We start from the raw sequence: 21,502 nt of genomic DNA on the forward strand, positions 1-21,502 counted from the left end.
TTAAACCGATCCTAACAATAACTAAGACATTAAACCACTAACAATAACCAATACGTTAAACCAATTCTAACAATAACTAAGACATTAAACCACTCCTAACAATAGCCTCTACATTAAACCAATCCTAAGAAACCAGACCAACCCAAGGCACATTGCACCCCCCCCAGCTCCTCCATTACCCACGGAGGGGCTGCGGACCCCCGAGCACTCAGCGGGGCAGGAGGCGGCTGCAGAACTCCCGCCGGCTGCGCTCTCCCGCCCGGAGCCTGCTCTGGCAGCGAAACTGGCGCAGCTCCTCCTGGAAGGCCCCGTGCTCCATGGGCCGATAGTCCTGGGGTTCGCAGTGTGTCTGGGAAGCCACGGCCCTGTCACCAACCACAGCGCAGCCCTCGGCTCCCACCCAGCCCGGGGCAAACCCAGCGCCTCCGGCCCCCCGGCTCTGGAGATCCCGCCCTCCCGGAGAATGCTCAGAGCCACAGCTCCCCCTCCCCGCTGGGCTGGGCAGGGCATACGGGGTTCCAAGGCGTTCCCCCCTCATATCCCCAGGCCTCGCCCTGCTGACAGGGACCCCCTCCCACAGAGGGGACACAGTGGGGGCACTCACCGGGTACTGCAGGAAGAAGTCCCGGTACCCCCCCTTCAGGACATAGAGCTCGGGGTAGTGGAGCTGGGGGTACTCGTGACAGGAACGATCCTTCTCTCTGAGGAACTGGCACCTGGGACACAGGGAAAGGCCACGGGATCATCGCGTGCCAGGATCTGGGCGTGCCTGGGGGGCTGGCAGAGCCCAATGCCTCCCCCTTCTCCCTCCCCCTTCCCCCCTACCCCGTTGCCCCACTCACATTTTGGGCCCGCGATGAGCAGAGAACTCGCAGTGGAAGATGATGATCACCCTCTTGCTGGTGTCCAGGGGCAGGATGGGCTGCTCCAGCAGGAATTGCTCCACATCCCGCTGCAGGGGCAGGTTGACAGCACCCTGGGGAGGGACAGGAGGCACCTTTTTCCCCTTCTGCCTCCCATTTCATCTGCAGGGACACAAGGATGCTGCCCCCAGTCTCCCCCCGCCACCACCATCCCCCAGCCTACTTGGGCACCATCCCCCTCCTCCTTCTAATTGAGGATAAACCCCTCCGAGTGGGCTTGGCACTGCTGAGGGGCCTACTCGACCCCTCTGGGGAACCCTGGTGACCCTTGGGGGGGCTCTTTAACCCTGCTGGGGTGGTCTCAGCACCTCCGGGGGGGACTGCTCGACCTTAAGTGGGGGTCTCAGCACCTCTGAGGTTTGGTGGGTTTCAGATACCCCCCTTCCTCCCAGCCCCAGGGGGCACAGGAGCCATTCTGACCTTGATGTGACCCCCCTCGTACTCATAGGGGTACCGACAGTCCACGGTGATGCTGCTCTCGATGAAGCTGCTCCACTGCCCTGTCAGCACGGCCACCAACTGCAGGGGGAGTCTGTCACCAAGGGGGAACACCTGGGGGGTGGTGGGGGAGGAGGCAGGCAGCCCCACAGGGGGGCTGGGCAGAGGCTGCTGGCCCCTTACCGTGTCAGGGGAGATGTACTTCAGGCTTGGGTCCTTCCCCTTCACCGTCGGCAGGAGGTGAGCCTGGAGGAGACCATGGGCTCTGGGGTCATATCCATCCCAGGGACACTTCCCAGAGGGTGTCCCCTGTTCCCCCAGCCCAGAAGCACCCCCAGCTGCCAGCTCTGTTCCCAGGGGAGGGGGGCAGTCTGCCCAGGGCAGACGTGCCTGTGGCACTGGGGTGGCTCCAGAGGAGCAGGGATTGGGCTCTTCATCCACTCTGCGGGCTGCAGGCTGGGAAGTCACAGCCCCAAGGCCCCGTGTCCCCAGGCAAGGGCCGCCAGGTCAGTTTGGGCTCTTGCACTCCCATACCTGCCCCATCCTCGTGGCCCTACCTTGGAGAAGTCCCCAATGAGCTCCTGGTCATTGCTGTCCAGCAGGCTCCTGATCTCCTCATGCTGGGCAGACCTGGAATGCTGCAGCCCCTCTTCCTGTGGGAATACAAAGCAGAGCCCCCCCGATGTGAGCAGGGGCTCCAGCAGAGCCGGGGCATGGCACAGTCCTGCCGAGGACAGGCTGGATCTCCCCCCAGGGCTTCCCCATCACCCACTGACTCCAGCGATGCCTCCTCGCCGGGGGTGCTGGCCACCCTCCTGTGCTGCTTGGCCTTGACAGGGGTGTCCCCATCATAGGAGTGTCCCCGCTTCAGGATGGATCTGATGGCCCTGCTGGTCCCCGAGGGCGAGCAGAAGAGCTGCCGGCACTTGTTGCGCTTCCCCAGATGCTGCGGGGAGAGCCCGTGTGGCTGTCTGGGGATCCAGCAAGCCCCCAGCACCAGGAGGGCAGGGGACGAGGCCCCACCTGGAGAACCCTGTGGGTGCAGTTTGGGGCTCTGTCCAACCCCCAAGGCTCCCACTTACCAGCTCTGCCTCCTCCTTCCTTGTCATCCTCGTGGTCAGCACGTTCTCAGTCCCATGGGGCACGGTGGCATCACTCTGCCAGGGTGGCAGCCGAGGGAGGCACAGGGGAGAGCAGAGGAGATGGTGAAGGGAAGAAGTCCTTCTGGCTGCTTCCCAGCCCCAGGCAGGGATGGATCCCATGCCCAAGGTCCATCCATCTCCACAGGCACAGGACATGGCCCACAGCTCAGCAGTGGGGCCAGCCCCATGCCTGCCTGATCTGGAGACCGGGTATCCCCATGACCCCCCCAGCCCCTTCATCTCCAACATCCACAGGTCTCCAGGGCAGGCGGGGAGGTTGGAGCAGCAGCTCCCATCTCCAGCCCCAGGATCCCTCAGCCCCGGGTCCCTCCCGAGCCCTCCAGCCCCTTTCACCAGCAGGCTGGATGTGGAGCAGGGTCTTGTGGCCAGGGGGTCCGTCCTGGCAGCCCCATGGCCGGCGGCCAGCCGGCTCTGCTGATCCAGCGTCGGCAGCTTCTTGGGGACAAAGCCCTCCTGTGTGTGTGTGTGGGGGGCACAACGTTAGCGTCCCTCTGCCCCTGCCCTGCACTCCCCAGGCCTCGCTGTCCCACTCACCTCATTCTTGGGCTCCCTCCGGCCCCTCCGCACTCGGCCCCTGCAGACGTTGAACTCCCTGGAGTGGGAGATGTCCTTCAGGATCGGGCTGGATTCCAGGAGACACGGCTGTGGGACAGGGGAGGGCTGAGAGGTGCTGCACTGCCCCCCCCCCTCCCCTGGCTCCATCCTGCTCCTCCCAACTCAGCCAGGGATAGAGCAGGATCCGGCCTCCCTATGCTCAGCCCTGCAGAGCCTCCAGGACTTACCGGCAAGGAGCGGATCCTCCGCAGATAAAGCTTTGCGCTGCAAGAGCAGGGAAAGAAAAGGTTTCAATGAGAGCAGGTGTCCTGGAACAGCAGTGTGCCACCTCTCTGCCGAGGTTCCCTGTGTCCCCGAGGTCCTCCTAGAGGGGTGAGACCTGCCCAGGGCTGTCCCAGCTCCCCAAAGGGACCCTGGGAGAAAACCACATCCAGGCACTGAGCAAACATCGATAGACTGACCAGGGCCCCAGGAGGGGAATGGGAACAGCCTGGGTTTTAGGTCTGGGACAGGGACAGCCTGGCTTTTGGGACTGGCACACGGACAGAGCCCCTTCACTTACCCTTGGAGAACTCTTCTCGAATTCAGGATTGCTTTCTCGAAGCTGTGGGCAGAGGAGAGCTGGGCTTAGGGGGGGTGGCACTCCACGTCCCAGCCCAAGCAGTCCAGGTTCTCACCCCCCAGAAAAAGTTTGGGGGAGCACAGCTGGATGCTTAGGCCCCCAGCAAGGCTGAGCCCGGGCACTGCTGCCCATGGGAGGCAGGGGAGGGCGAGGGGGTGTCCCCGGGGGGACGTGGGGATGGGGCACTCACACTTCCTCCGCCACCGCCGCCGGGTCGTGCTGTGTGGGGGAGTCCAGCCCCAGTCCTGCGGGAACAAGGGGCAGGGGTAGCGCCGGGGTGGGGATTGGGCTTCTGCCACCACCCCAGGGCTCTTGGCAGGATCCGGCCGGGCAGGGAGCCCCCCACATCCCGACTGTGCTCCCTTCTGCTGCAGCCAGGGCCAGAGAGGGACCACGGCCAAGGGCAACGGCTGTGCCCTCACGGGGGACCCTCAACCCGCCCGCTAGGATCACAAGGCGGGTGGCACCGGTCCCACATGGAATGTCCCATGTCTTCCCGAGCAGGGACCCCAGCGGGGTGGTCCGTGGCTGAGCCTCAGGGAGCAGAGCTGGCGGCTCTTGCCCATTCTCCCCCAGAAGCCCCCGCCTCAACCTCCCTCGGCAGCCACTCGGCCAAGCCCTACCTCCACATCCAGGGACCCCCTAACACTCCCCTCAGCACCCTGTGCACGACCCCCGGCTCAGGGGGTGGTAGGGGGCGGTTGTGGGGACGCAGCAGCTCCATCACTCACCGGCATCCGAGGGCTGGGAGCAGACGGAGTCCCGGGCACAAACCGAGGCCACCGGCTGCGGGGACAGGGTGAGCGAGAGCCGCGGGAGGGGCAACCCCCCGCCCCGCCTCTTCGGGGTGTCCCAGAGTCTGCGGATGGTCGGGAGGGGAAGGGTCAGTGCCCCGGGGTGCCCGTCGGCCCTTCCCCGGGGGAGTGAAGGCAGCGGAGGTTCCTAGATCGTCCAAACGGCCCGGCATGGTGCCCTCCACCCCCGAGCCCCACGTGGGAGCAGCCCGTGTCCCCCCTGTCGGGGGAGTCCCGCGTGGGGCGGGCGGCCAAAGCCCCTCGCAGCCCCCCAGTGCGCCCCAGCCCCTCACCTGCCCGGCTTCGCCGGGTGTCCCGCGTCCAGCGGCAGCGGGGGGAGCGGGGACACCCCCGGGGACGTGCCCTCCAGCCCGGGCAGCCCGCGGCCGCCGCACAGCGCCATGGCCGGGGAGGGATTGGGTGAGCGAGTGTCGGTCTCCGGGAGCGCCTCGCCGGGAGCGGAGCTCGGGCTGTGCCGGGGCTGCGTCCGGTCCGGGGCCGGCACGGGACAGGTACAGTGGAGAGTGACAGGTGACAGGGACAGCTCAGAGCTGTCAGTGGCAGGTGACACGCTCAGCTCACGCTCAGCTCACACTCGGCTCACACCCGTTTCCTTCCCATTTCGCTCTCGTTTGGAACAACAACGAAACAACAACGAAACAACAACAACGAAATAACAACACCGGGGACGCCGCAGCCAATGAGAGGCTGCCTCGGGGCTTGGGGGCGTGGCCGAGGCGGAGGGGGGCGGAGCCATAACAGAAAAGGGGCGTGCCCGGCCCGGAGCCGCAGTGCCAAGGGCCCTGCCGCGGGTTCAAGGAATCGCTGCCGGGCTGGAGGTGCGGCTCTCCCGGCTGTCGGGCTCCGGAACAGCCCCTCCCTGCCCACACCGTTTTTTTCTTCTACTTTCCCCACCCAGCCTGGATGTTCTGGGCTGGGATTTACACCAAAAACGCCCCATGAGAGCTTTCCAGCCACGGAAAACCTGTCTTCTGTCCTGAGGCTTCTATAGCAAAGCTGTTTTTTGCCACATTCTTCTTGGCTGTTGCTGGTTATTCATAGTTGTGCCTTTCTGCTATGCATCGGGTAGGCTCGGCAGGATTCCAGTATTCCAGGGAAGGGATGATGCAGGGAAGTGGGAAGCAGGAGCCCTGTACTAGTGCTGGCCCCAGGCAATCCTGAGGCAGCGTCATCCTTGGCCCCACATGTTGCCTAACATTGTAATTCAAGTCGTTCCTAGGGGTCTTTCTATCGCACCTGTTGGATAATAATGAGAACTGGAAGGTAATTGCTCTGCGAAGAATTAGTATCTTAGGCTTGGAAGTGACTGTTACTCAAGAAAGCAAAGCTGAAATCTTGGAGGTGGGATTTTTTTGGTGGAGTTTCTTTTTTTGTGAATGGTCTTCTCTGTTTACCCATAGAAAACTTTCAGTTCTGTTCTAAACTTTAAAAAAAGAAGAAAATCAACAAACTTCCACATATGCCTAAATGTACTTGATTTTTTTGCTCTTGCTACCGTGCCATTGACATGAGGCCCTGGTGTTTTATTTCCAACCTGCCTCAGTTTCCCCACGGAGATGCTGAAGCAGCTGGAAACTTTTAACAAAGGTAAAGTCTTTGGGAAAAATACATAATCTGGAATCAATCCCAAGTATTTGACTGTGCCTAGCTCTTCTCTCACCTGGAGATCACACCTGCCCAAGAAGTCAAAACCCACTAGTGTCCCCCAAGGGTGATGGTTAATTATTTGTACACTGCATATTTCAACACAAATTCTAACTGGAATTTTCTCCAGCAAAGTACTTTCTTTTCTGAAAACTCTGGGCTTATGTCTTGATCTTTCAGCTGCTTCACTTGCACAGTGGGAGTCCCCAAGTTAGATCTAGTCCTAGTTAACTCAGATACAGCTTTGAAATCCAAAGGAAAGGGGGCAAAAACTGCAGGATTTTGATGAGTTTGTGAAGGCCGTCATGGAGCATCACCAACACATATTTTGCAGGGTGTTTTGAATTTTCAATTTTAATATGTCAATGTTTTGGAGTTTTTTGATTATTTCTAGGGGTTTCTTTTCCCTTACAACAGCTGTTAGACACGAGTAAGGGATAAATGAAAAGCTCGGGAACGACACAGCACATCCTTAAAAACTTTTATTAGTGTGGCACGGTGCAGACTGGAAGCAGAATCACGAGTCTTAAATATCCCCAACTTCAGCCTCCGGGCTGTCTCTGCCTCCAGGGCCACACCCCAGAGAGGGGTTTTGGTGTAGGAAGGAGACCTTCCTCCGGCAGCCGATGGGAGGAGCTGTAAAGATGTGCCAAAAGGATATTCTGCAGGGGAAGAAGGCAGAGGGAAACCCACGGAGACACTTGTCATGACAGCCCTGGGTGCAGCAGACCCGTGAGAGGCGCCTGCCCGTGCCTGTTCTCTCGCAGGGCAGGAGAACGGGACATTGTTCCCTGCAGCATTATCTTTGGCCCTATTTCTGCATTCCCTGCTGGAGTGCGAGGAACAGAAGGACTAGAAACAGTGCAAAATAAGATTTAAAAAGAAAAAAAAAAGAGTCTGCCTGTGGACCTGAACTTCGATTTCAGCCAGGACTCATTGCCCCTTCTCAATTTCCCCTTCTGTGATGGTAGCAGTGTCACTGTTACACTAAGACTTGTGTTTGTTCAGTCCAGGAGACTCCTGAAATTATGATATAACAGTACAGATACAATTGGGGGAATTGGGGGGAAAAAAAAATAAAATTCTGTCCTAGTGTATTTAACTACAGTTAAGGCAGCATCCCAAATACCTGCTTTATTACCAGATGTGCTAGAAGAAGCAGCTAATCCCCAGTTTCTCAGCCTTTATCCACCCATAGATGACTTGTGCTTTTCCTACCGGGATCCAGCCTGAGCAAAGCCTGCACAGCCCCAGCCGAGGATAACTAAAGCTCACTATATTCCAGAACACTTAAGGCATTCACTGCAATGTTAAAAATGCTAGCACATAACAAACTCTTCAGAGAGTTACAGGCACTATGTGGAGATTATGTGCAAAAGTCTGCAGAAATTTTTTTTTTGGCATTGCTCTTCATTGATGGAATATATTTCTTGCAAATAGAAGCATTCTTTCCTTCTGAACACTAAAGGAAATTTAAAAAGTCAGACTATATGAGTCTAATGAACTGAATGGGTAAGGGAAAGAAACAAACCACCCAAGCCTACTACTGGGGAAAAAGGAAAGATGAAAAAAAAGTCCAGCAAGTATCGCTGTACAAAAACCACCCCGAATAACCATGTGCTTTCAGCATCAGCTTTTGTTCTTCAGGAGTAACTATCCACCCACAGAAAGAAGACATTTTACACGATGTGCCAGGATCCTGGGGGGAAGAAAGCCAAAGAAAAGTCAGTGCTCATCTTCTGTGACCTGGAAATAAACCTCACAACATAAATCTGGGCTTCATAACATGAGCATGAGTTGTCTTTGTGGTAGCCCAGAGAAAAAGAAATCTCACCTGATAATGTTTTAATGTTTAGCTTGTTTTCTGCCTCTCAGATTTGTTGTTGGAGGACTGTCCCTTTGCCTAAAGAGAAGATGAAAGAGTGAGAAACTGTGAACTAAGCTAAAAATCTGAAATCAAACAGTGAGACACTCATCAGAATCACAATTCAGACACAAATATCATCTCTGAAATACAGAAAATTTAGTCACAGCTCAGAACACCCTCCTGAAGAAGAGTTAGAGACATCCTCCAATTTTACAACCAGAATTCTAAGTCAGTCAGTTCTGTTGTTACACAAAAGACACCTGTGGTGATTTCACAATAACAATGAGAAATCTCATTAGTTGGCATGTGAAACTTAAGATTTCCAGACCAAATCTAACCATCTGGTTCAGGCATCTACCTGCATATCCTTGTGAGAGAACAACGTGATGGGAGAAGTTTCACCCTTACCTGAATCCTTTTTCCGTAGTTCTGGATGACAAAAGCCAAGCAACCCTTTTAATCTTTTTTCTCCTTTTTTTCCTTTTTTTTTTCTTCGAATATAGAAACAGCTGCCTGCCTTTTCCCATCAGATTCACTCTGCATATTTATTTATGAATGTATGTAGGTCTTCATTAATTTAAAAAAAATAAATTATGATAGTAACTTGAGTGTGGTTGCAGGAGTACTTTCTAATCACTTTTGGAATGCTGTTGCTGAAAACTGTCAAGGAAGAGAAGTGATAAGGATCCCACCTGAGGCAGCTACAGGCATGTGAAGTGGGACTCTTAGATCAGCAAACTGGGGAAGGAGAAGCCTGTAGAGCAAGCATGCACTGCAGAAGACCACACTCTCTGAAAGATATATATTTTTTTGCCCGTTTACTGCCAAGTTCCCTTGAAACAGACAGAAGCCTTTCTCCTATGAGCATGTTTACAAAAATTATTCAATTTTGACCTATTGATGTAATATCCTCCTCAGAATAACAGCCATGTGATATGAATCTAAAATCCAGCTGCCCATCTTGTATGTTTACAGTGCCTGGTAACCACAACTATCCACACTATAGTATGTGTGTTTATACCGTTTTAGGGTCTCTGGGTTTTCCTTTGTCCTTTGAGGTTGTTTTAGTCGTTGTGGTTTCCTTTCCGCTTTTGTCCTACACTCCAAAGAAAATAAAATAATTACAGTTACAAAGAGAATAGAGCATCAAAGCACAGCTAATCATAACCAACACCTAAAAATGGACAAACTCCTAATTCTTGGTGTCTTGCAGTGTAAGCTTAAGGAAGCTGCTGCAGAATTTTACTTGGGAACTGGTTACGTTTCCACAGCTCCATCTGACCACGGGATTTAATTTTTGGATAGCTACTATACTAGTTTGTTCAAAGATCTATTGAATTCAAGCTTTGTTAATTCTTACTCCTCACAGGAGAAGCAGGAGGTCCTTGCAGGAGGAAACAGGGAGGGATGAGCTGGGAGAGGCCAGCAGAAGATGACAGACAAGGGCAGCTGCTTTGCTCAGCAAACCACTCCTTCTGCCTGCAGGTGAGGGACCAGGGCATGGGCTAGAACACATTACAGACATGCTGGGAGAAGTCTGAATGCTGTTTGTTGGCTGTGTTTAAGAGGATTATATGTCAAATAAATGTTCTATTTCTCATTGCAAGATCTCTCCAGTCCATACCTTCTGCATTTTTCTCGACAGCTCTACTGTTTTCCCTAACACACCTAAAACCCTCTCCTGTTCCCAGCATTTCTCTCTACAAAACCCTCTTGAAATGCTGCTCAGCTCCAGCCTACAACCATTGCTAGGTAGTGCATGCCATCACTGATGAAAGGTTTCTTTGCCTCCCTACAGTTGGTGGATGCTCTAATCTGTACAAAAACTGTTATCCTACTTCTCTGCTCAACTTACCTCTCCAAGCCTGTCTTACCTCTCTGAAAGACTCTAAACACCACAAACCTTCCTTCTAACAAATATTTAGTACACAGCAAAATACATCAAATCTCCATTTCCAGTAGTAAGACAATCCCTACATCTGGACAGGGCTCCTGTAAACCTAAACTGAGCTATTGCAGCGAAAAGTGAGGAGTGAAAAACTTATTTTCCAAGTTATTAGCAGAAAATGTCCTACCTTTGAGTGCTGTGGTGTAGCAGGAGCATTTGCACAAGTGTCAAAGTCACCTGATAAGGCATCGATAGCTGCACTGTCATCTCTAGGCTTCTGCAATAATTTTGAAGTCACACAACATGCAACACTTCCCACAGTTCTGAATTCATGATTCAGAAATTTATGTCTGCTTTAATTATCCCTTTCTTAAAGAAAAACACACCTGAACTCTACACATATGTTACAGAGATGTCTATTTCGAGGATTCCAAAAGGCATGATTTCCCTGAACTCTGGACCTGAACACTCACAGTGAAGTTGTACAGAAAAAGTATATTTATTGTGAAGAGTTACTCCTCACAAAAGTTTTACTGCCCACGCTATTACCTACTGCATTCATGAGCATTGATGAGTATTTGCAGTGAATCACACCTTAAGAGCTCAGTGACGCTACTTTGAAAAAAAAATCAGAGCCCACAGCCTGACACAAACACAGAATAAATATCATGTATATATATAATCCTCAATAAAACTCATCATAAATGTTACCTTTTGTCCTTTGTGGTTTATGTCCTCCTTTGCTGTTGGCTTTGCTGGTTTACCCTTGGGAAGAAGAAAGAGTACATCCTTCATTTTGAACAGGTCAGATTAGTTTAAGACAAGTGTTTACACACAGCATTGGGTGTTCACAGATTATCAAGAAAGCTGCACCATTCTGAACATATTTCTGTATTTCTCCTGCCATGTATTCACAGCCAGTTCACACGGTGCTTTCATGGCCGTGTCACTTTAACCCTCCAGGACACTGATTGTTACTGGGTAGTTCAAAGCAATTATTTGTTCAGACTGCCCAATTAAAAAAAAAAACAAAAACAAAAGAACAAAACTACCATTTTTTGTTGCCGTTTTTTGACTTACATGCATGCAACACTAGAGCTATCCTAACTACAGGATATTTCCATGTTTAGCCCTAATACATAAATACAGTACAGGCACTTACTCACTTATTCATCTTGTAGTTCCAAAGAGGACAGAATGGCTCATAAACTCAAATTTCCAGTGCTGCAAATAAAAACTATTAAGGCTTTTCCTTACCTGATCACCTGACTCCAGAAGTTTTTGATAGTCAGGTGGGATGGTATCATCTCTTTCTCCAAGTTTGTCTCTGTGTTCAGATTTAGCCTTTTCCTGAAAGCATTTAAATTTTTTAACAACTTTAATACTCACGTTAGAAATATTAGCAAAGTGAGAGGGCTTCTTAAACTTAGGGCAGATGCCCTTTTTGACTTTAAAATTTTAAAACTACTGGTGAAGAAAGCATATATGGATTTCAGTATGAAGTGAAGGTGGTTTTGTTTTCCCTCAGTAATGTTCTTTATCTTAGGTATTGGAGATTACAATTTACTACTACTATTATGCAGAAATTGATTTTCTTATTAACAGAAGGGTCTTTATAGAATTTTATGAAGAAAGACTGAATGAACACAAAATAAGCAGAAACAAGCAAGTTTAAAAATATGAGTGACTAAAGGAACACATCTGTTGATGAACTCAGTTTTTGTAGGTATAAAAGTCAAAGCCTGATGAAAAATTCAGCCAGAAAATTACTTTTAGAAACGGAGGCCCAAGAAGACACATGAAAAATAATGAGACTAATCACAATTATTTGAAATAAAATAATTTCAAATTCCTGTAACACTTCAACACTTGCCTCCAAGTGGCTGAAGTATATTAACCAATTCAGTATTTTTCACAAAACCCACAAGTAATCCAGCTGACTGAAGAGTGTTTGACATGCCTACATGTGTATGGAGTTTTTTCTAATAACCTTACTCTTACTTCTAAAATCCTATGCCATATACTCCTACAGGTATATGAGAAGTAATTTTGGGGTCTTCTTGTTGGTTTGGTTTATTCCTTCCCACACCTCGCCCCAAATTGGTCAAGTTTCAGAACGTCTGTTGTTACCTTTACTTTATCCACAACTGGTTTGTTCTCATCAGGGTCAGGCTCCCTCTGTCCCAGGGAATCAGACAGGAGATCCAAGGCTTCATCCATCTCTTTTCCTCCCTAACAAAGTGTAAACACATTTGTGAGTGCAAATGTGCTGCAAAAATAATTTGATTCATCAAGCTAATATAAGTACTGACTAATGAGCTGTCAACTTCAATGAACAAAGAGCTCTCCCTTTGTAATTGCAATGTTGTGCAGTAGCTGGGGGAAAACCCCACAGAATATTTAGACCTACAGAAAATATAATTTTAAGAAGGGCTTACGGGATTTATTTTAATGGCTTTCTTTTGTTATATGTAAGCCTAACCTCTGTAATGAGAACAGATCTATAAAATGATGGTTGTTTCGCAATTGCCATTCGCTTTGCAAACATCAGTTTTTATTCAAAACCTGGTCAAGAAAAAAAAGACCGCAAAACCAACTAAAACACAGTTAGGTGAAGCTTTATATTCCCCCTCCAAATCAGGCTGGAAACATTAGTGGAAGATCCCTCTGCATGGATCAAAATGGAGAAGGAATGAGCAACGTTACAATAAATGGCGGGAAGGGAGGTTCCCTTGTTATTCAAAGGGAGTCATGGCACTGCCTGTTCCTCCATTAACCTTGGACCTCTCTGTTTATAGGCTTGACTTGGCCACTGTGGTGATGACTATAGTGGGATTATTTTAAATGTTCTCATTACCTAGGTGAGGAAGGGGAAAGAAAGGGAAGGAGAAAGAGGAGAGAAGAAAGGGGAAAGAAGAAAGGGGAAAGAAGAAAAGCAAAAAGGAAAAGGAAAAAGGAAAAGACAAAAAGGAAAAGGAAAAAGAGGAAAAGGAAAAAAAAAGGAAAAGGAAAAAAGAGGAAAAGTTCAGCCAAAGGCTCAAGCCTAAAATTGAAACCACTTGCAAAGAAGTGACTGCCTGCACGGACCTGCAGAAAGGAAACAGACACATCTCCCAATGCCCTCAGTGACCCTGAAGGACTTGGCATGGGTTGGGAGGTTCCAAAGGAGTCTGAAATGCAGCAGTGACTGGAACTTGGGGAGACTGGGCAGGCCAGTCCTCAGTCTGTTCAACGTGGGGTGTCCAGAAAAATCACACTTTTTTTTTCTCCTCAGGGGAACATTCTCCTTCCCTGCAGCAGTCAGTTATCAGCAATAAATGACTGACCTTTGCAACAGCCCATACTAGTGGAACTGGCCAGGCCACGCTGCTGTCTCTCCTCATTTGTTTGGGGATAAGGACCTACAGAAGGGTTGCTTACTGAGGCAGAAGACAGAGGAGCTGAGGAGTGCACTGCCGAAACTGTAGCACCACAGATAACATCCGAGGAACCCGCAGGCTTCCCCCCCTCCTTGGTTTTCTGGAACAGTACACAGCGCCATCACAAACATAGGAGGAAAACATGCATCAAACTCCACACATCTAAAACACAGTGCCCATGCAGTTTATTTCTAGGAGTTTATTTTTCTCAGCAGCTTTAGTTATTTCAGATTGAAATCCCCTCCACTCTGCAACTTTTCTGCATCTCACTTTGTTCATATTCTATCCTCCATCTCAACTACTGGGTTAAGCCTTGGCACAGCTAAATAAGAGGTTTAACATGACTCCAGAAGAACTAAGAATTCACCAAGGCCATCCATATTCCCAAGTAACACTTCTAAAATTCTCATTTGCAAAGTATTAGTTATGCAAGCAACTGATAAAAAGATAAGACAACTTGACTATTTCTTTTTCCTACTCTTCTATTAGTTTGCTGCAAAAAGTATTTTAAATTTTTAGTTACTGGATTTTATGTAAGAAACTTTACATAAACTTTGAAGGAAATATGTAAAATGTCAAGATTATTCAAACAACTTGAAAATAAAACTAATTTTCAGAAATCAAATATACTCACCTTTTGTACAGTTGACGTAGGTAATGGTGCAGGTGGTGATGGAGAACAGGAAAATCCTTCTGTCAAACCCTCTAAAAGATCATTTTCACTCATAGGCTATCATTGAAAAGGAAAAACAAAAGCAGCTTTTAAGTCTATTTATCTCTTAAAAAGTGAGCTGGTAGCCCAGTCCATTTTTAAACTGAATAGTGGGTACCGTTAGTGACATTTGCCAGTAATTCATGAATGAAACAGTTATCTGCATATTCACTTTTTTTACCTGTGGCTTTTCTTCCAGTTTTGGTAAGAGTCGTTTTCCATCTTTATCCTACAAAGATATCCCTTGTATTAAACCAAGCAGTCCTTAAATAGCTGTGCAATACAGGTACTCTGGAAGCATTCACTGAGCAACACAAACAGTATTACAGGAGAAAGTGATCTAAGTCACCTCTGGCACCTACTGTTGTTACTCAAAGTGCCACTTAAAAAAATCTGAGTCCTGTAGCTTAAGAATACCTGAATGCTGAGAAGTGATTGAGTGCGAGGAACTCTGAGCTTCCCTATTTTGCGTTTCCATTTCCATGAAAATAAAACAATTGATAAATAAAATCTCAGCTGTGGCACATGTTGTGAAAGCCTTGGCAAGACCTAAGCATCTCATTTATGTCAAATGTGTGTGGTGATGTTTGCAAAAATATCACCTTGAAGAATTGTTTTGGGTTTTTTAACAGCTTTAACCAATCACAATTTATTAAGTTTTAAAATACCAAAAGCTACTCTGCATCAGTATAATCTCAAACAGAATTATTCACCTGCATCTAAACCACCTGTATGCAACTAATGACAGATGTCAGATATTTGGGAACTATGAACTGGAATTTCTAAAGACTATAAAACTGAAATGAACATCAACATTTCAAAATAAAATGGAGTCTCATTTCATCCACCTATTCTGAGGAATGAAGGGAAAGTAAGACTAAGACAACACTTTAAATAAATTACTTTAGCTCCTGTTAATGGAGGAATTGTTTCTTCATCTGCACCAAGCTTTTTGTGTTGTTCTGTTTTGGTTTTCTCCTATGAAGGCAAAATAGAAATCATAGCAAGAAAAACAACTAATTACATCCCAAGAGAAATGCACATGAGCAAGCCTTTAGCCTTCAGTCTACTGATTCAAATTAAGTCTTTTTCATTCAATCCAACTACAAATCTTATGTAAATTAAAAGAAAGCATTTTCTCTTGAGAAAGCCTTAATTTCTCTGCCTGTTTCTTCCTCTGTATATCATAAGCAGTTCTACCTATTTCACTGAAGGTAACATAAGTAAGTTAATGCAGTTTTCAGAATCTGGGGGAACTACTTTAATGCCATAGTCTTAATTATTAAAAAAGTGCAGTCACTGTGCTGAAATACTACTAGTACTTCCTAAGCAGAATTAAACTGGTTTCAACAGTATTTTTTTTAAGTGAAAATATTATATCTATATTGTATCTAGCCTGAGGAAATACAGCAATTGAAGGCAATTACATCAACAGTCTATTTTTTGAGGTCTGATTTTTTCTTTCTCTACCTTAACTTTGTCCATTGCAGGATTTTTTTCACCTGGATCAGGCTTCCTCTTTTCTAGGCTGCTGGACAAGGCTTCCAGTGCTTCATCTGCTATGTGACCAACCTGTGTAGGTGTTGATACAGCAAAAGCAATTCTTACTTTGGAGTTCAGCTGCAGCTAAGGAACACTGTTTTTTTTTTTCCTGTGGTACATATGTGGTTCAGAAACAGCATCCTCTTTAGAGTATTAAGAGGTAGAGGAGACCACAAGAACTGTCAGTTTGTCTTCCTCTATGAAGAAGGTCACTGACCTTCCCCACACAGTTCATTTTCTCTGGAAACCACTCAGCCTTTGTGGAGGAAGAACATGCGATGCTGAAATGAGCATCTTAACAATATGCTCTGCCAATCCATAAAGGAAGCACTGAAGTTTTGTTTTAGCTCTAGCTGAAGTAGCTCCACCACTTACTGCAGACAGGGTTGGTGGAGCTGAAGACTGCACAGTGCAAGCTGTCACATGAGGGACTACTTTATTCTCAGTGGTTTTCGCAGACACAGAATCTGAAGGCTGCTGAAACAGAAAAATTACACTGTAATTTACCGAATATGCTTAGAAAGATGAAATGTCTTTTTTTTTCCTAAATAGAGTACTGAACAAGGCAGAAGAGTCTAAACTTAAAGGCATAAGCTGCTCAATTAAGAGCTGAGTGCCAATACTGCATGTTCCAACACAGGCAATAGGGAAGGAAAAATATAAAGAGAAGAAAATATTTTTCTTGAAAGAACAGTAGCACTATCCAGTCTTAGCAAAACTATCAGTGCTAGCATCTTCAGTGAACTAGAAAGACATACTTTGGATATGCTGCTGGGCTTTGAAGGTTTGGATTGTGCTGCAGGCTGTGCAGGGCAGGCAAAGTCCTTTGAAAATTCATCGACAAGATCAGATTCACTCAGAGGCTGCAAAAAACCCCATATGGGATACAGGTGACTCACTGCCTGTTTTTAATTTATTTTTCAAGAATTGTATTTCAACTACTCAGAAAGAAGGAAAACATTTGTAGCCTACACTGAAATAACCTTTCACACTTATATGCAACAAAACAGCATGAACTTCCCACTGTATAAAATGAAGAAAAACACATTTTAGAATAAGTCAGTTGCTTTGTCATCAAAAGTCAGTATAAGGTAGAGAACTGTAGAGATAACATAAAATATAATTTAGAGACCCAGATACGTAATGTTCAACACTGTCTACAGGGCTACTTAAAAGTACAACCTCTTATAATAAATACAACCTCTAAATACAACCTCTTAGTTACGAAAAAAAAAGCTAATATTTAGCTAGTATTTACTATAACAGCATCGTGCTGTTATAATACTTCAAGTATAAACTATATACAGGTAGTGGAAACCAGCACCATCAACCCATTTTAATTTTTTTTTCCCCAGCAGAAGTAGAGTTCCTTCAGGGGCAACGTCACCTCAGAGATCCCTCAGCTTGTCTGCTGACTGCTGACACTCAGTGGCTTTCACTGTGCATGTTTTAGTGAATAAAAAATTAAGTTTTAGTTTCCTACAGTGTGTCTATTACAGGATCTATTGATACTATGTGATCTAGTACTATGCAATCTATATACATATACCTGATGCTCCTGGGATCCTCCAAACTACTGTTCACAGCTGAATGTTTAAATCTTTGCTAGCAGTGGTGACCATTCACTTGCTATGTGCAACTTAAATGGTTAGAGACAGATTCATAATGGAAAAAAAGACATTTGTGAAAGAGAGTCTCCTATTTTCCCTCCCTCATTCCCTCCCGAAAAGTCTTTACAAAATGTCTCAACACATAAGGCCTCACTTTTCATAATGTCTGAAATCCTCTCTCAGACATTAACAAAAGGCATTTAGGTAAAACCAATTTTTCTTTTCACAAAAGTTATTCCACTGCATGTGCTTAAGGGTATGCAGAGTGGAGCACCAGAGCAAGACAAGCCCGAGCTGAAATCCTGACAGAAGGACTTTGCGTTCACCAGAAATCATGGAACAACTGTATGTGATTGAAAGTATCCAGATATTAGCATAGCTCTTTTTCTGTTTTTCTCATTTTGGTTTCACAGATGTAAATTAGTGGTGATACCACAGGAATACTGGCGAATACATCTTGCTCAAAGCCACCTCATTTAAATTACAAGCAGTGAAGAGATGCTCAGAAAAATACTGCAGTACTCCTGTGATTCACTTACAGAACAAATATTCAATTGTATTTGTGTCTCCAATTGAGAGAGGCAGAAGAGCATGGGAATACTTATTGTTCTACCAACCACTTAAATTCTTTTGGCATAAGACCTTATGATTCTGAGCTTGTCTTCTGCCTTGGTTTTATACAGGACTTTATACAGACTGTGAACTGACCTCCCATCACTCATGCCACATTCTCTTCTGAAACTTCTTTTTTGTGGTTGCCATCTCCTTTGTGCTCCCTGTGGAACAGGAGGGCTTGTCTCCTGACAGCAAGGCCATAGCTGCTCACTTTTTATATCATGACATGCTTGGCAGGTGTTCCTCCTGTGCAGCTCTCACACATCACCTACTCAAAACTTGTCTTGTCTAAGACCTGACATGCAAACTTTTAGAGACCAAAAGTCTTTTCACCACTGCCTTTGCATTCCTACACACCTTAACCTTGAATAATATAAATTACTTCACATTTCTGCTAAGAGGGCACAGGGTCATTCTCACTGAGATTGGTCCTGACCTTCACGCTCGTTCCAGAAGAACGGAGGTTTCCTGTGCTTGTCCAATTTTTGGCAGCACTCCTCAACTCACAGCATTTCCAAAGTGAAGCCCTCAGTTTCTTCAGTGCACAGTTCCTTTCTTCCTGTCCCTTTTAAATTAATCTTTTAAACTTTCTCTTTCAATATTTTAATTCTCTCTTGCACTTTTCTAGGCCACGATGGATGCTCTTTGCAAAGTCCAAGTTGGTCTTTGTGATTAGGAAAATGTCCACAGCAGCTTTTTTTTCCTTCTTTCCAGTCATGTTCCTTTATATTTGATCACTAATGAAAGGAAACTGTCAAGAAAACACAAGATTTTCCTGCTTCACCTCTCTTTGTCCTTTAACAGCTCCAACAGACCTCTACAGAATACCTTGCGCTAACTCCCCATACAGCCTTTGTGTCGGCAGTAATTTCAGTAACTCTCTCGTGTCTTAATAGTCTCTAAACTTTTTCCATACTATGAGCTCTTCGTTCACAGCCAATGCATTTCAATAAAAACAACTTTCACTTGACACTTCAGATCAGCAGGTTTTGTGGAAGGAAGCAAACACACAAGACTTACACAATGGCACAGAGAGAGATGAGGTGACAGAGAGGGAGAAAATAGGAATAACCAGTCACACTCCTACAATATTGTCAGTTTTCTAACCTTTGGTTTTTCTTCAGGCTTCGGCAATATTGGTTTTCCATCCTTATCCTAAAAGTAAATTAAGCATTACTGGCATTTTTATATTGCTTTTAAGTGCCATACTCAGTAATCACCAGCAAAATAATGCAAAATAAATTCCACACACAAGATTAAACTAGTGACACAGTAACAGGAATTCCCCTAAATGTGGAATCTTTACATGGCCAGGTAAATGGATAAAAGAAGCAAATATGATGTCAGCACAATACAAGAGACCAGTGTTCATTCTTTTTGGTGTCAACATGTAGCAAGAATTAATTCCATAGCAAGCCACCAGGTATTCATCCAGTAGTAAAACAAGCTTTGACTAAACCTTTGCACTTGAACTAAGAGGGGGTGAAACCCCAGGGCTGCAGTTGGGCAGTCCTGAAATCTCTAAAAAGGGGTGTAAAGCTGCACCTTCAACACCCAATATTAACATTTAGCTCCAGCAAGGCCAGTTTATACAGCATCACAGAAACTTTCAACTCTGAACTTTATCGAAAACACACCTCAGTTCTGTTGTTGATTTGCTTGACCTTGAACAAATACCCACTCCTTGAAGCAACAATCCATTAAAAAAGACTGTACTTTTCCTACCACTTCATATTAGTGTTTCAAGGTTACATTACAGAGTGATCCCAAAGAGGACTGCTGTAAAGTCATTTACTGAAATTTAGCATAAGAAACAAGACACACTACTCTTGGAGAAGGAACGTGTCACCTGGGAAGATCAGATCTTTGCTCAGAATGCCTGAAAAACCAGTCATGCCCACAAAGGAAGGGGAGGAAATTAGAGGTACCGAGAACTTACCAACTCTGGAGTTAACCTGTATTCTGGAGGTATCGTATCATCACATTCTCCAACCTTTTTTTCTTTTTTCTCTTTAGTTTTTGCCTTAAAAAGAAATAACATAAAAAACCCCACATAGAAAACATTAAAATAAAAACCCGAAGTACACTCAACTTCACTATCAAGATTCTTCAGCCTACTGTGTTCAGAAGAAGTAGCATCAGATGAAATTATTCCATATATCAAAATACTGAAATTCCTCAATTTACTCCTACCAAATGTCTGTGGTAAAATCATAATGGTTTAAGATTAAACGTCATATGGGAATATGGCTGCATTATTTTAAATCCTAAAAAATCTTTAGACATTATTCAGAGCTCTAACTTTGTGGCAGGTACTTTTAGAATTTTTGTGTGTACAAAACCCTCAGGTTTTCTTGCATTTCATCACTGTGATTATACAAGCCATAATTCTGTATCTTTTTCCATCACTGGCAATGAAATTCAGCTTTTAATTTTCTGGACCTCCTTTGTTAAGCAATGCATTCACTGAGTTACCTGAAGGCCTAGACTGATTGAATCTGCAATGAAGCAGCTCTTCTTTTGTCAAAACTGAGCCCAGCAACAGGAGATTTTTTTACTATTTCCCTGTCATTTGTTTGCTCTGAGCTGTTGGTGAAGACAGGAGAAAACCTGCTATTAGTATGGTTATAGGCAGAGTCTGCAAAACTAAACTAAAAAGTGAAAGTTTAATGTGCAAACCCAGGGTTACTGTCAGAAATCTTCTGAAGAAAAGCAAAACTCTTAAAAGACAGTGAAAGATAAGAGTCAGATGAGAAAGAAAATGGGGTTTTACAGAAAAAAGGAGTACATGCACTGAAAGTCAATTAAAAATCAAATAAATATGTGCAAAATGAAAGCTGGATATAAATTGTACCCAGTGCTGGGGGGAAAAAAACATATAGAGCAACTATATTTACCACACGGGAAGGTGCATGTATGTATGCTTGTACAGCCAAATGATATGCTTACAATTTCCCAGGCCATCTGATTATGTTCTATTCTATCTGTATCCACTTGGGCTTTCTTAATTTTTTAATTTTCTTAATCCCTGAAGATTCACACATTCCTTAGGCCTCTGATATAGGCCTTTCTTGTTATTTTACACATTTGTACAGGATCAAACAAAGAGGACTCAGGATTCCACAGGAGAGTCTGAAAACTAGGGTAAAAAACGAGTAACGTGTTACCTCTGACACCTCTACGACAGGCATAGGATCTTCCTCTGGTTCAGGTTCAGGTCCTCCAAGAGTATCAAGGAGAGCTTCCACTACATCTTCTTTAATTTCCTGTATTTAAGACAATACGCAAACCATTTCATTATCTCTTTAAATTTACACAGGTTTTACCTTATGTATTTTTATGCTTTATGTGAAGCAAACAGACAGCACCAGATTGTTCATTTTGGTTTGGCTTTACCCAGTTTCCTTAACATCAAACTATGTGACACAATTAGCACAGTCTAATCAAGATATGGCTTCTCCTGAGAAGTAAAAAAAAGGGGGAAGTAAAACCTCACAGTGTCATAATTTCATGTAACACAACTCTCATGTGGTTTGACATGGCAAACCAAGAAAGTGTAAGGTCACACTTGCTCTATACAAAGGAAAAAAGAAAGGTTTGTAAAATATGGGGAAATTACATCATATCCAAGTTTTATACACATTATCACACAACTAAGACTATTTTTCTACTAATTTTTCTATGCTACT

At 45.7% G+C, this 21,502-nt stretch overlaps 2 protein-coding genes across 18 annotated transcripts in view; both read right to left on the bottom strand.

The window, feature by feature from the left end:
• Positions 1-160: 160 nt before the first annotated feature.
• LOC113980749 (M-phase inducer phosphatase 2-like) lies at positions 161-5,198 on the bottom strand. 4 transcript variants are annotated; one of them, XM_027707964.1, is made up of 15 exons: positions 4,789-5,198; positions 4,433-4,560; positions 3,892-3,946; positions 3,642-3,683; positions 3,307-3,343; positions 3,059-3,166; positions 2,858-2,977; positions 2,444-2,518; positions 2,134-2,307; positions 1,919-2,014; positions 1,545-1,607; positions 1,344-1,442; positions 843-976; positions 605-716; positions 161-349 (listed from the first exon to the last, which is right to left on the bottom strand). In XM_027707964.1, the coding sequence occupies exons 1-15, from the start codon at positions 4,896-4,898 to the stop codon at positions 209-211; spliced, it is 1,494 nt and encodes a 497-aa protein (XP_027563765.1). In that variant the 5' UTR covers positions 4,899-5,198; the 3' UTR covers positions 161-208. The 4 variants fall into 4 exon arrangements, with proteins under 4 accessions (XP_027563765.1, XP_027563767.1, XP_027563768.1 ...); XM_027707966.1 differs by lacking the exon at positions 2,134-2,307; XM_027707967.1 differs by lacking the exons at positions 2,134-2,307; positions 2,444-2,518.
• Positions 5,199-6,627: 1,429 nt separating this feature from the next.
• CAST (calpastatin) overlaps positions 6,628-21,502 on the bottom strand; it is a 52,417-nt gene continuing 37,542 nt past the window's right edge. For 7 of the 14 annotated variants that reach the window (XM_027707950.1, XM_027707958.1, XM_027707949.1 and 4 more), the window contains 17 exons: positions 20,981-21,079; positions 19,753-19,836; positions 18,921-18,968; positions 16,347-16,451; positions 15,964-16,065; positions 15,517-15,618; positions 14,950-15,024; positions 14,228-14,275; positions 13,969-14,064; positions 13,336-13,434; positions 12,046-12,147; positions 11,173-11,265; positions 10,627-10,680; positions 10,103-10,192; positions 9,049-9,128; positions 7,995-8,063; positions 6,628-7,859 (listed from right to left, as the gene is read on the bottom strand). In XM_027707950.1, the coding sequence (XP_027563751.1) occupies positions 8,006-8,063; positions 9,049-9,128; positions 10,103-10,192; positions 10,627-10,680; positions 11,173-11,265; positions 12,046-12,147; positions 13,336-13,434; positions 13,969-14,064; positions 14,228-14,275; positions 14,950-15,024; positions 15,517-15,618; positions 15,964-16,065; positions 16,347-16,451; positions 18,921-18,968; positions 19,753-19,836; positions 20,981-21,079 (1,335 nt within the window). In that variant the 3' untranslated portion in view covers positions 6,628-7,859; positions 7,995-8,005. Of the gene's footprint in view, positions 7,860-7,990; positions 8,064-9,048; positions 9,129-10,102; positions 10,193-10,626; positions 10,681-11,172; positions 11,266-12,045; positions 12,148-13,335; positions 13,435-13,968; positions 14,065-14,227; positions 14,276-14,949; positions 15,025-15,516; positions 15,619-15,963; positions 16,066-16,346; positions 16,452-18,920; positions 18,969-19,752; positions 19,837-20,980; positions 21,080-21,502 lie in introns of those variants that run through there. The other 7 variants (XM_027707951.1, XM_027707954.1, XM_027707952.1 and 4 more) reach the window with 7 other exon arrangements.

Source organism: Neopelma chrysocephalum, unplaced genomic scaffold (assembly GCF_003984885.1).
Source record: "Neopelma chrysocephalum unplaced genomic scaffold, ASM398488v2 Primary Assembly neopelma1_95109, whole genome shotgun sequence".
In the NCBI taxonomy this organism is placed as follows: domain Eukaryota; kingdom Metazoa; phylum Chordata; class Aves; order Passeriformes; family Pipridae; genus Neopelma; species Neopelma chrysocephalum.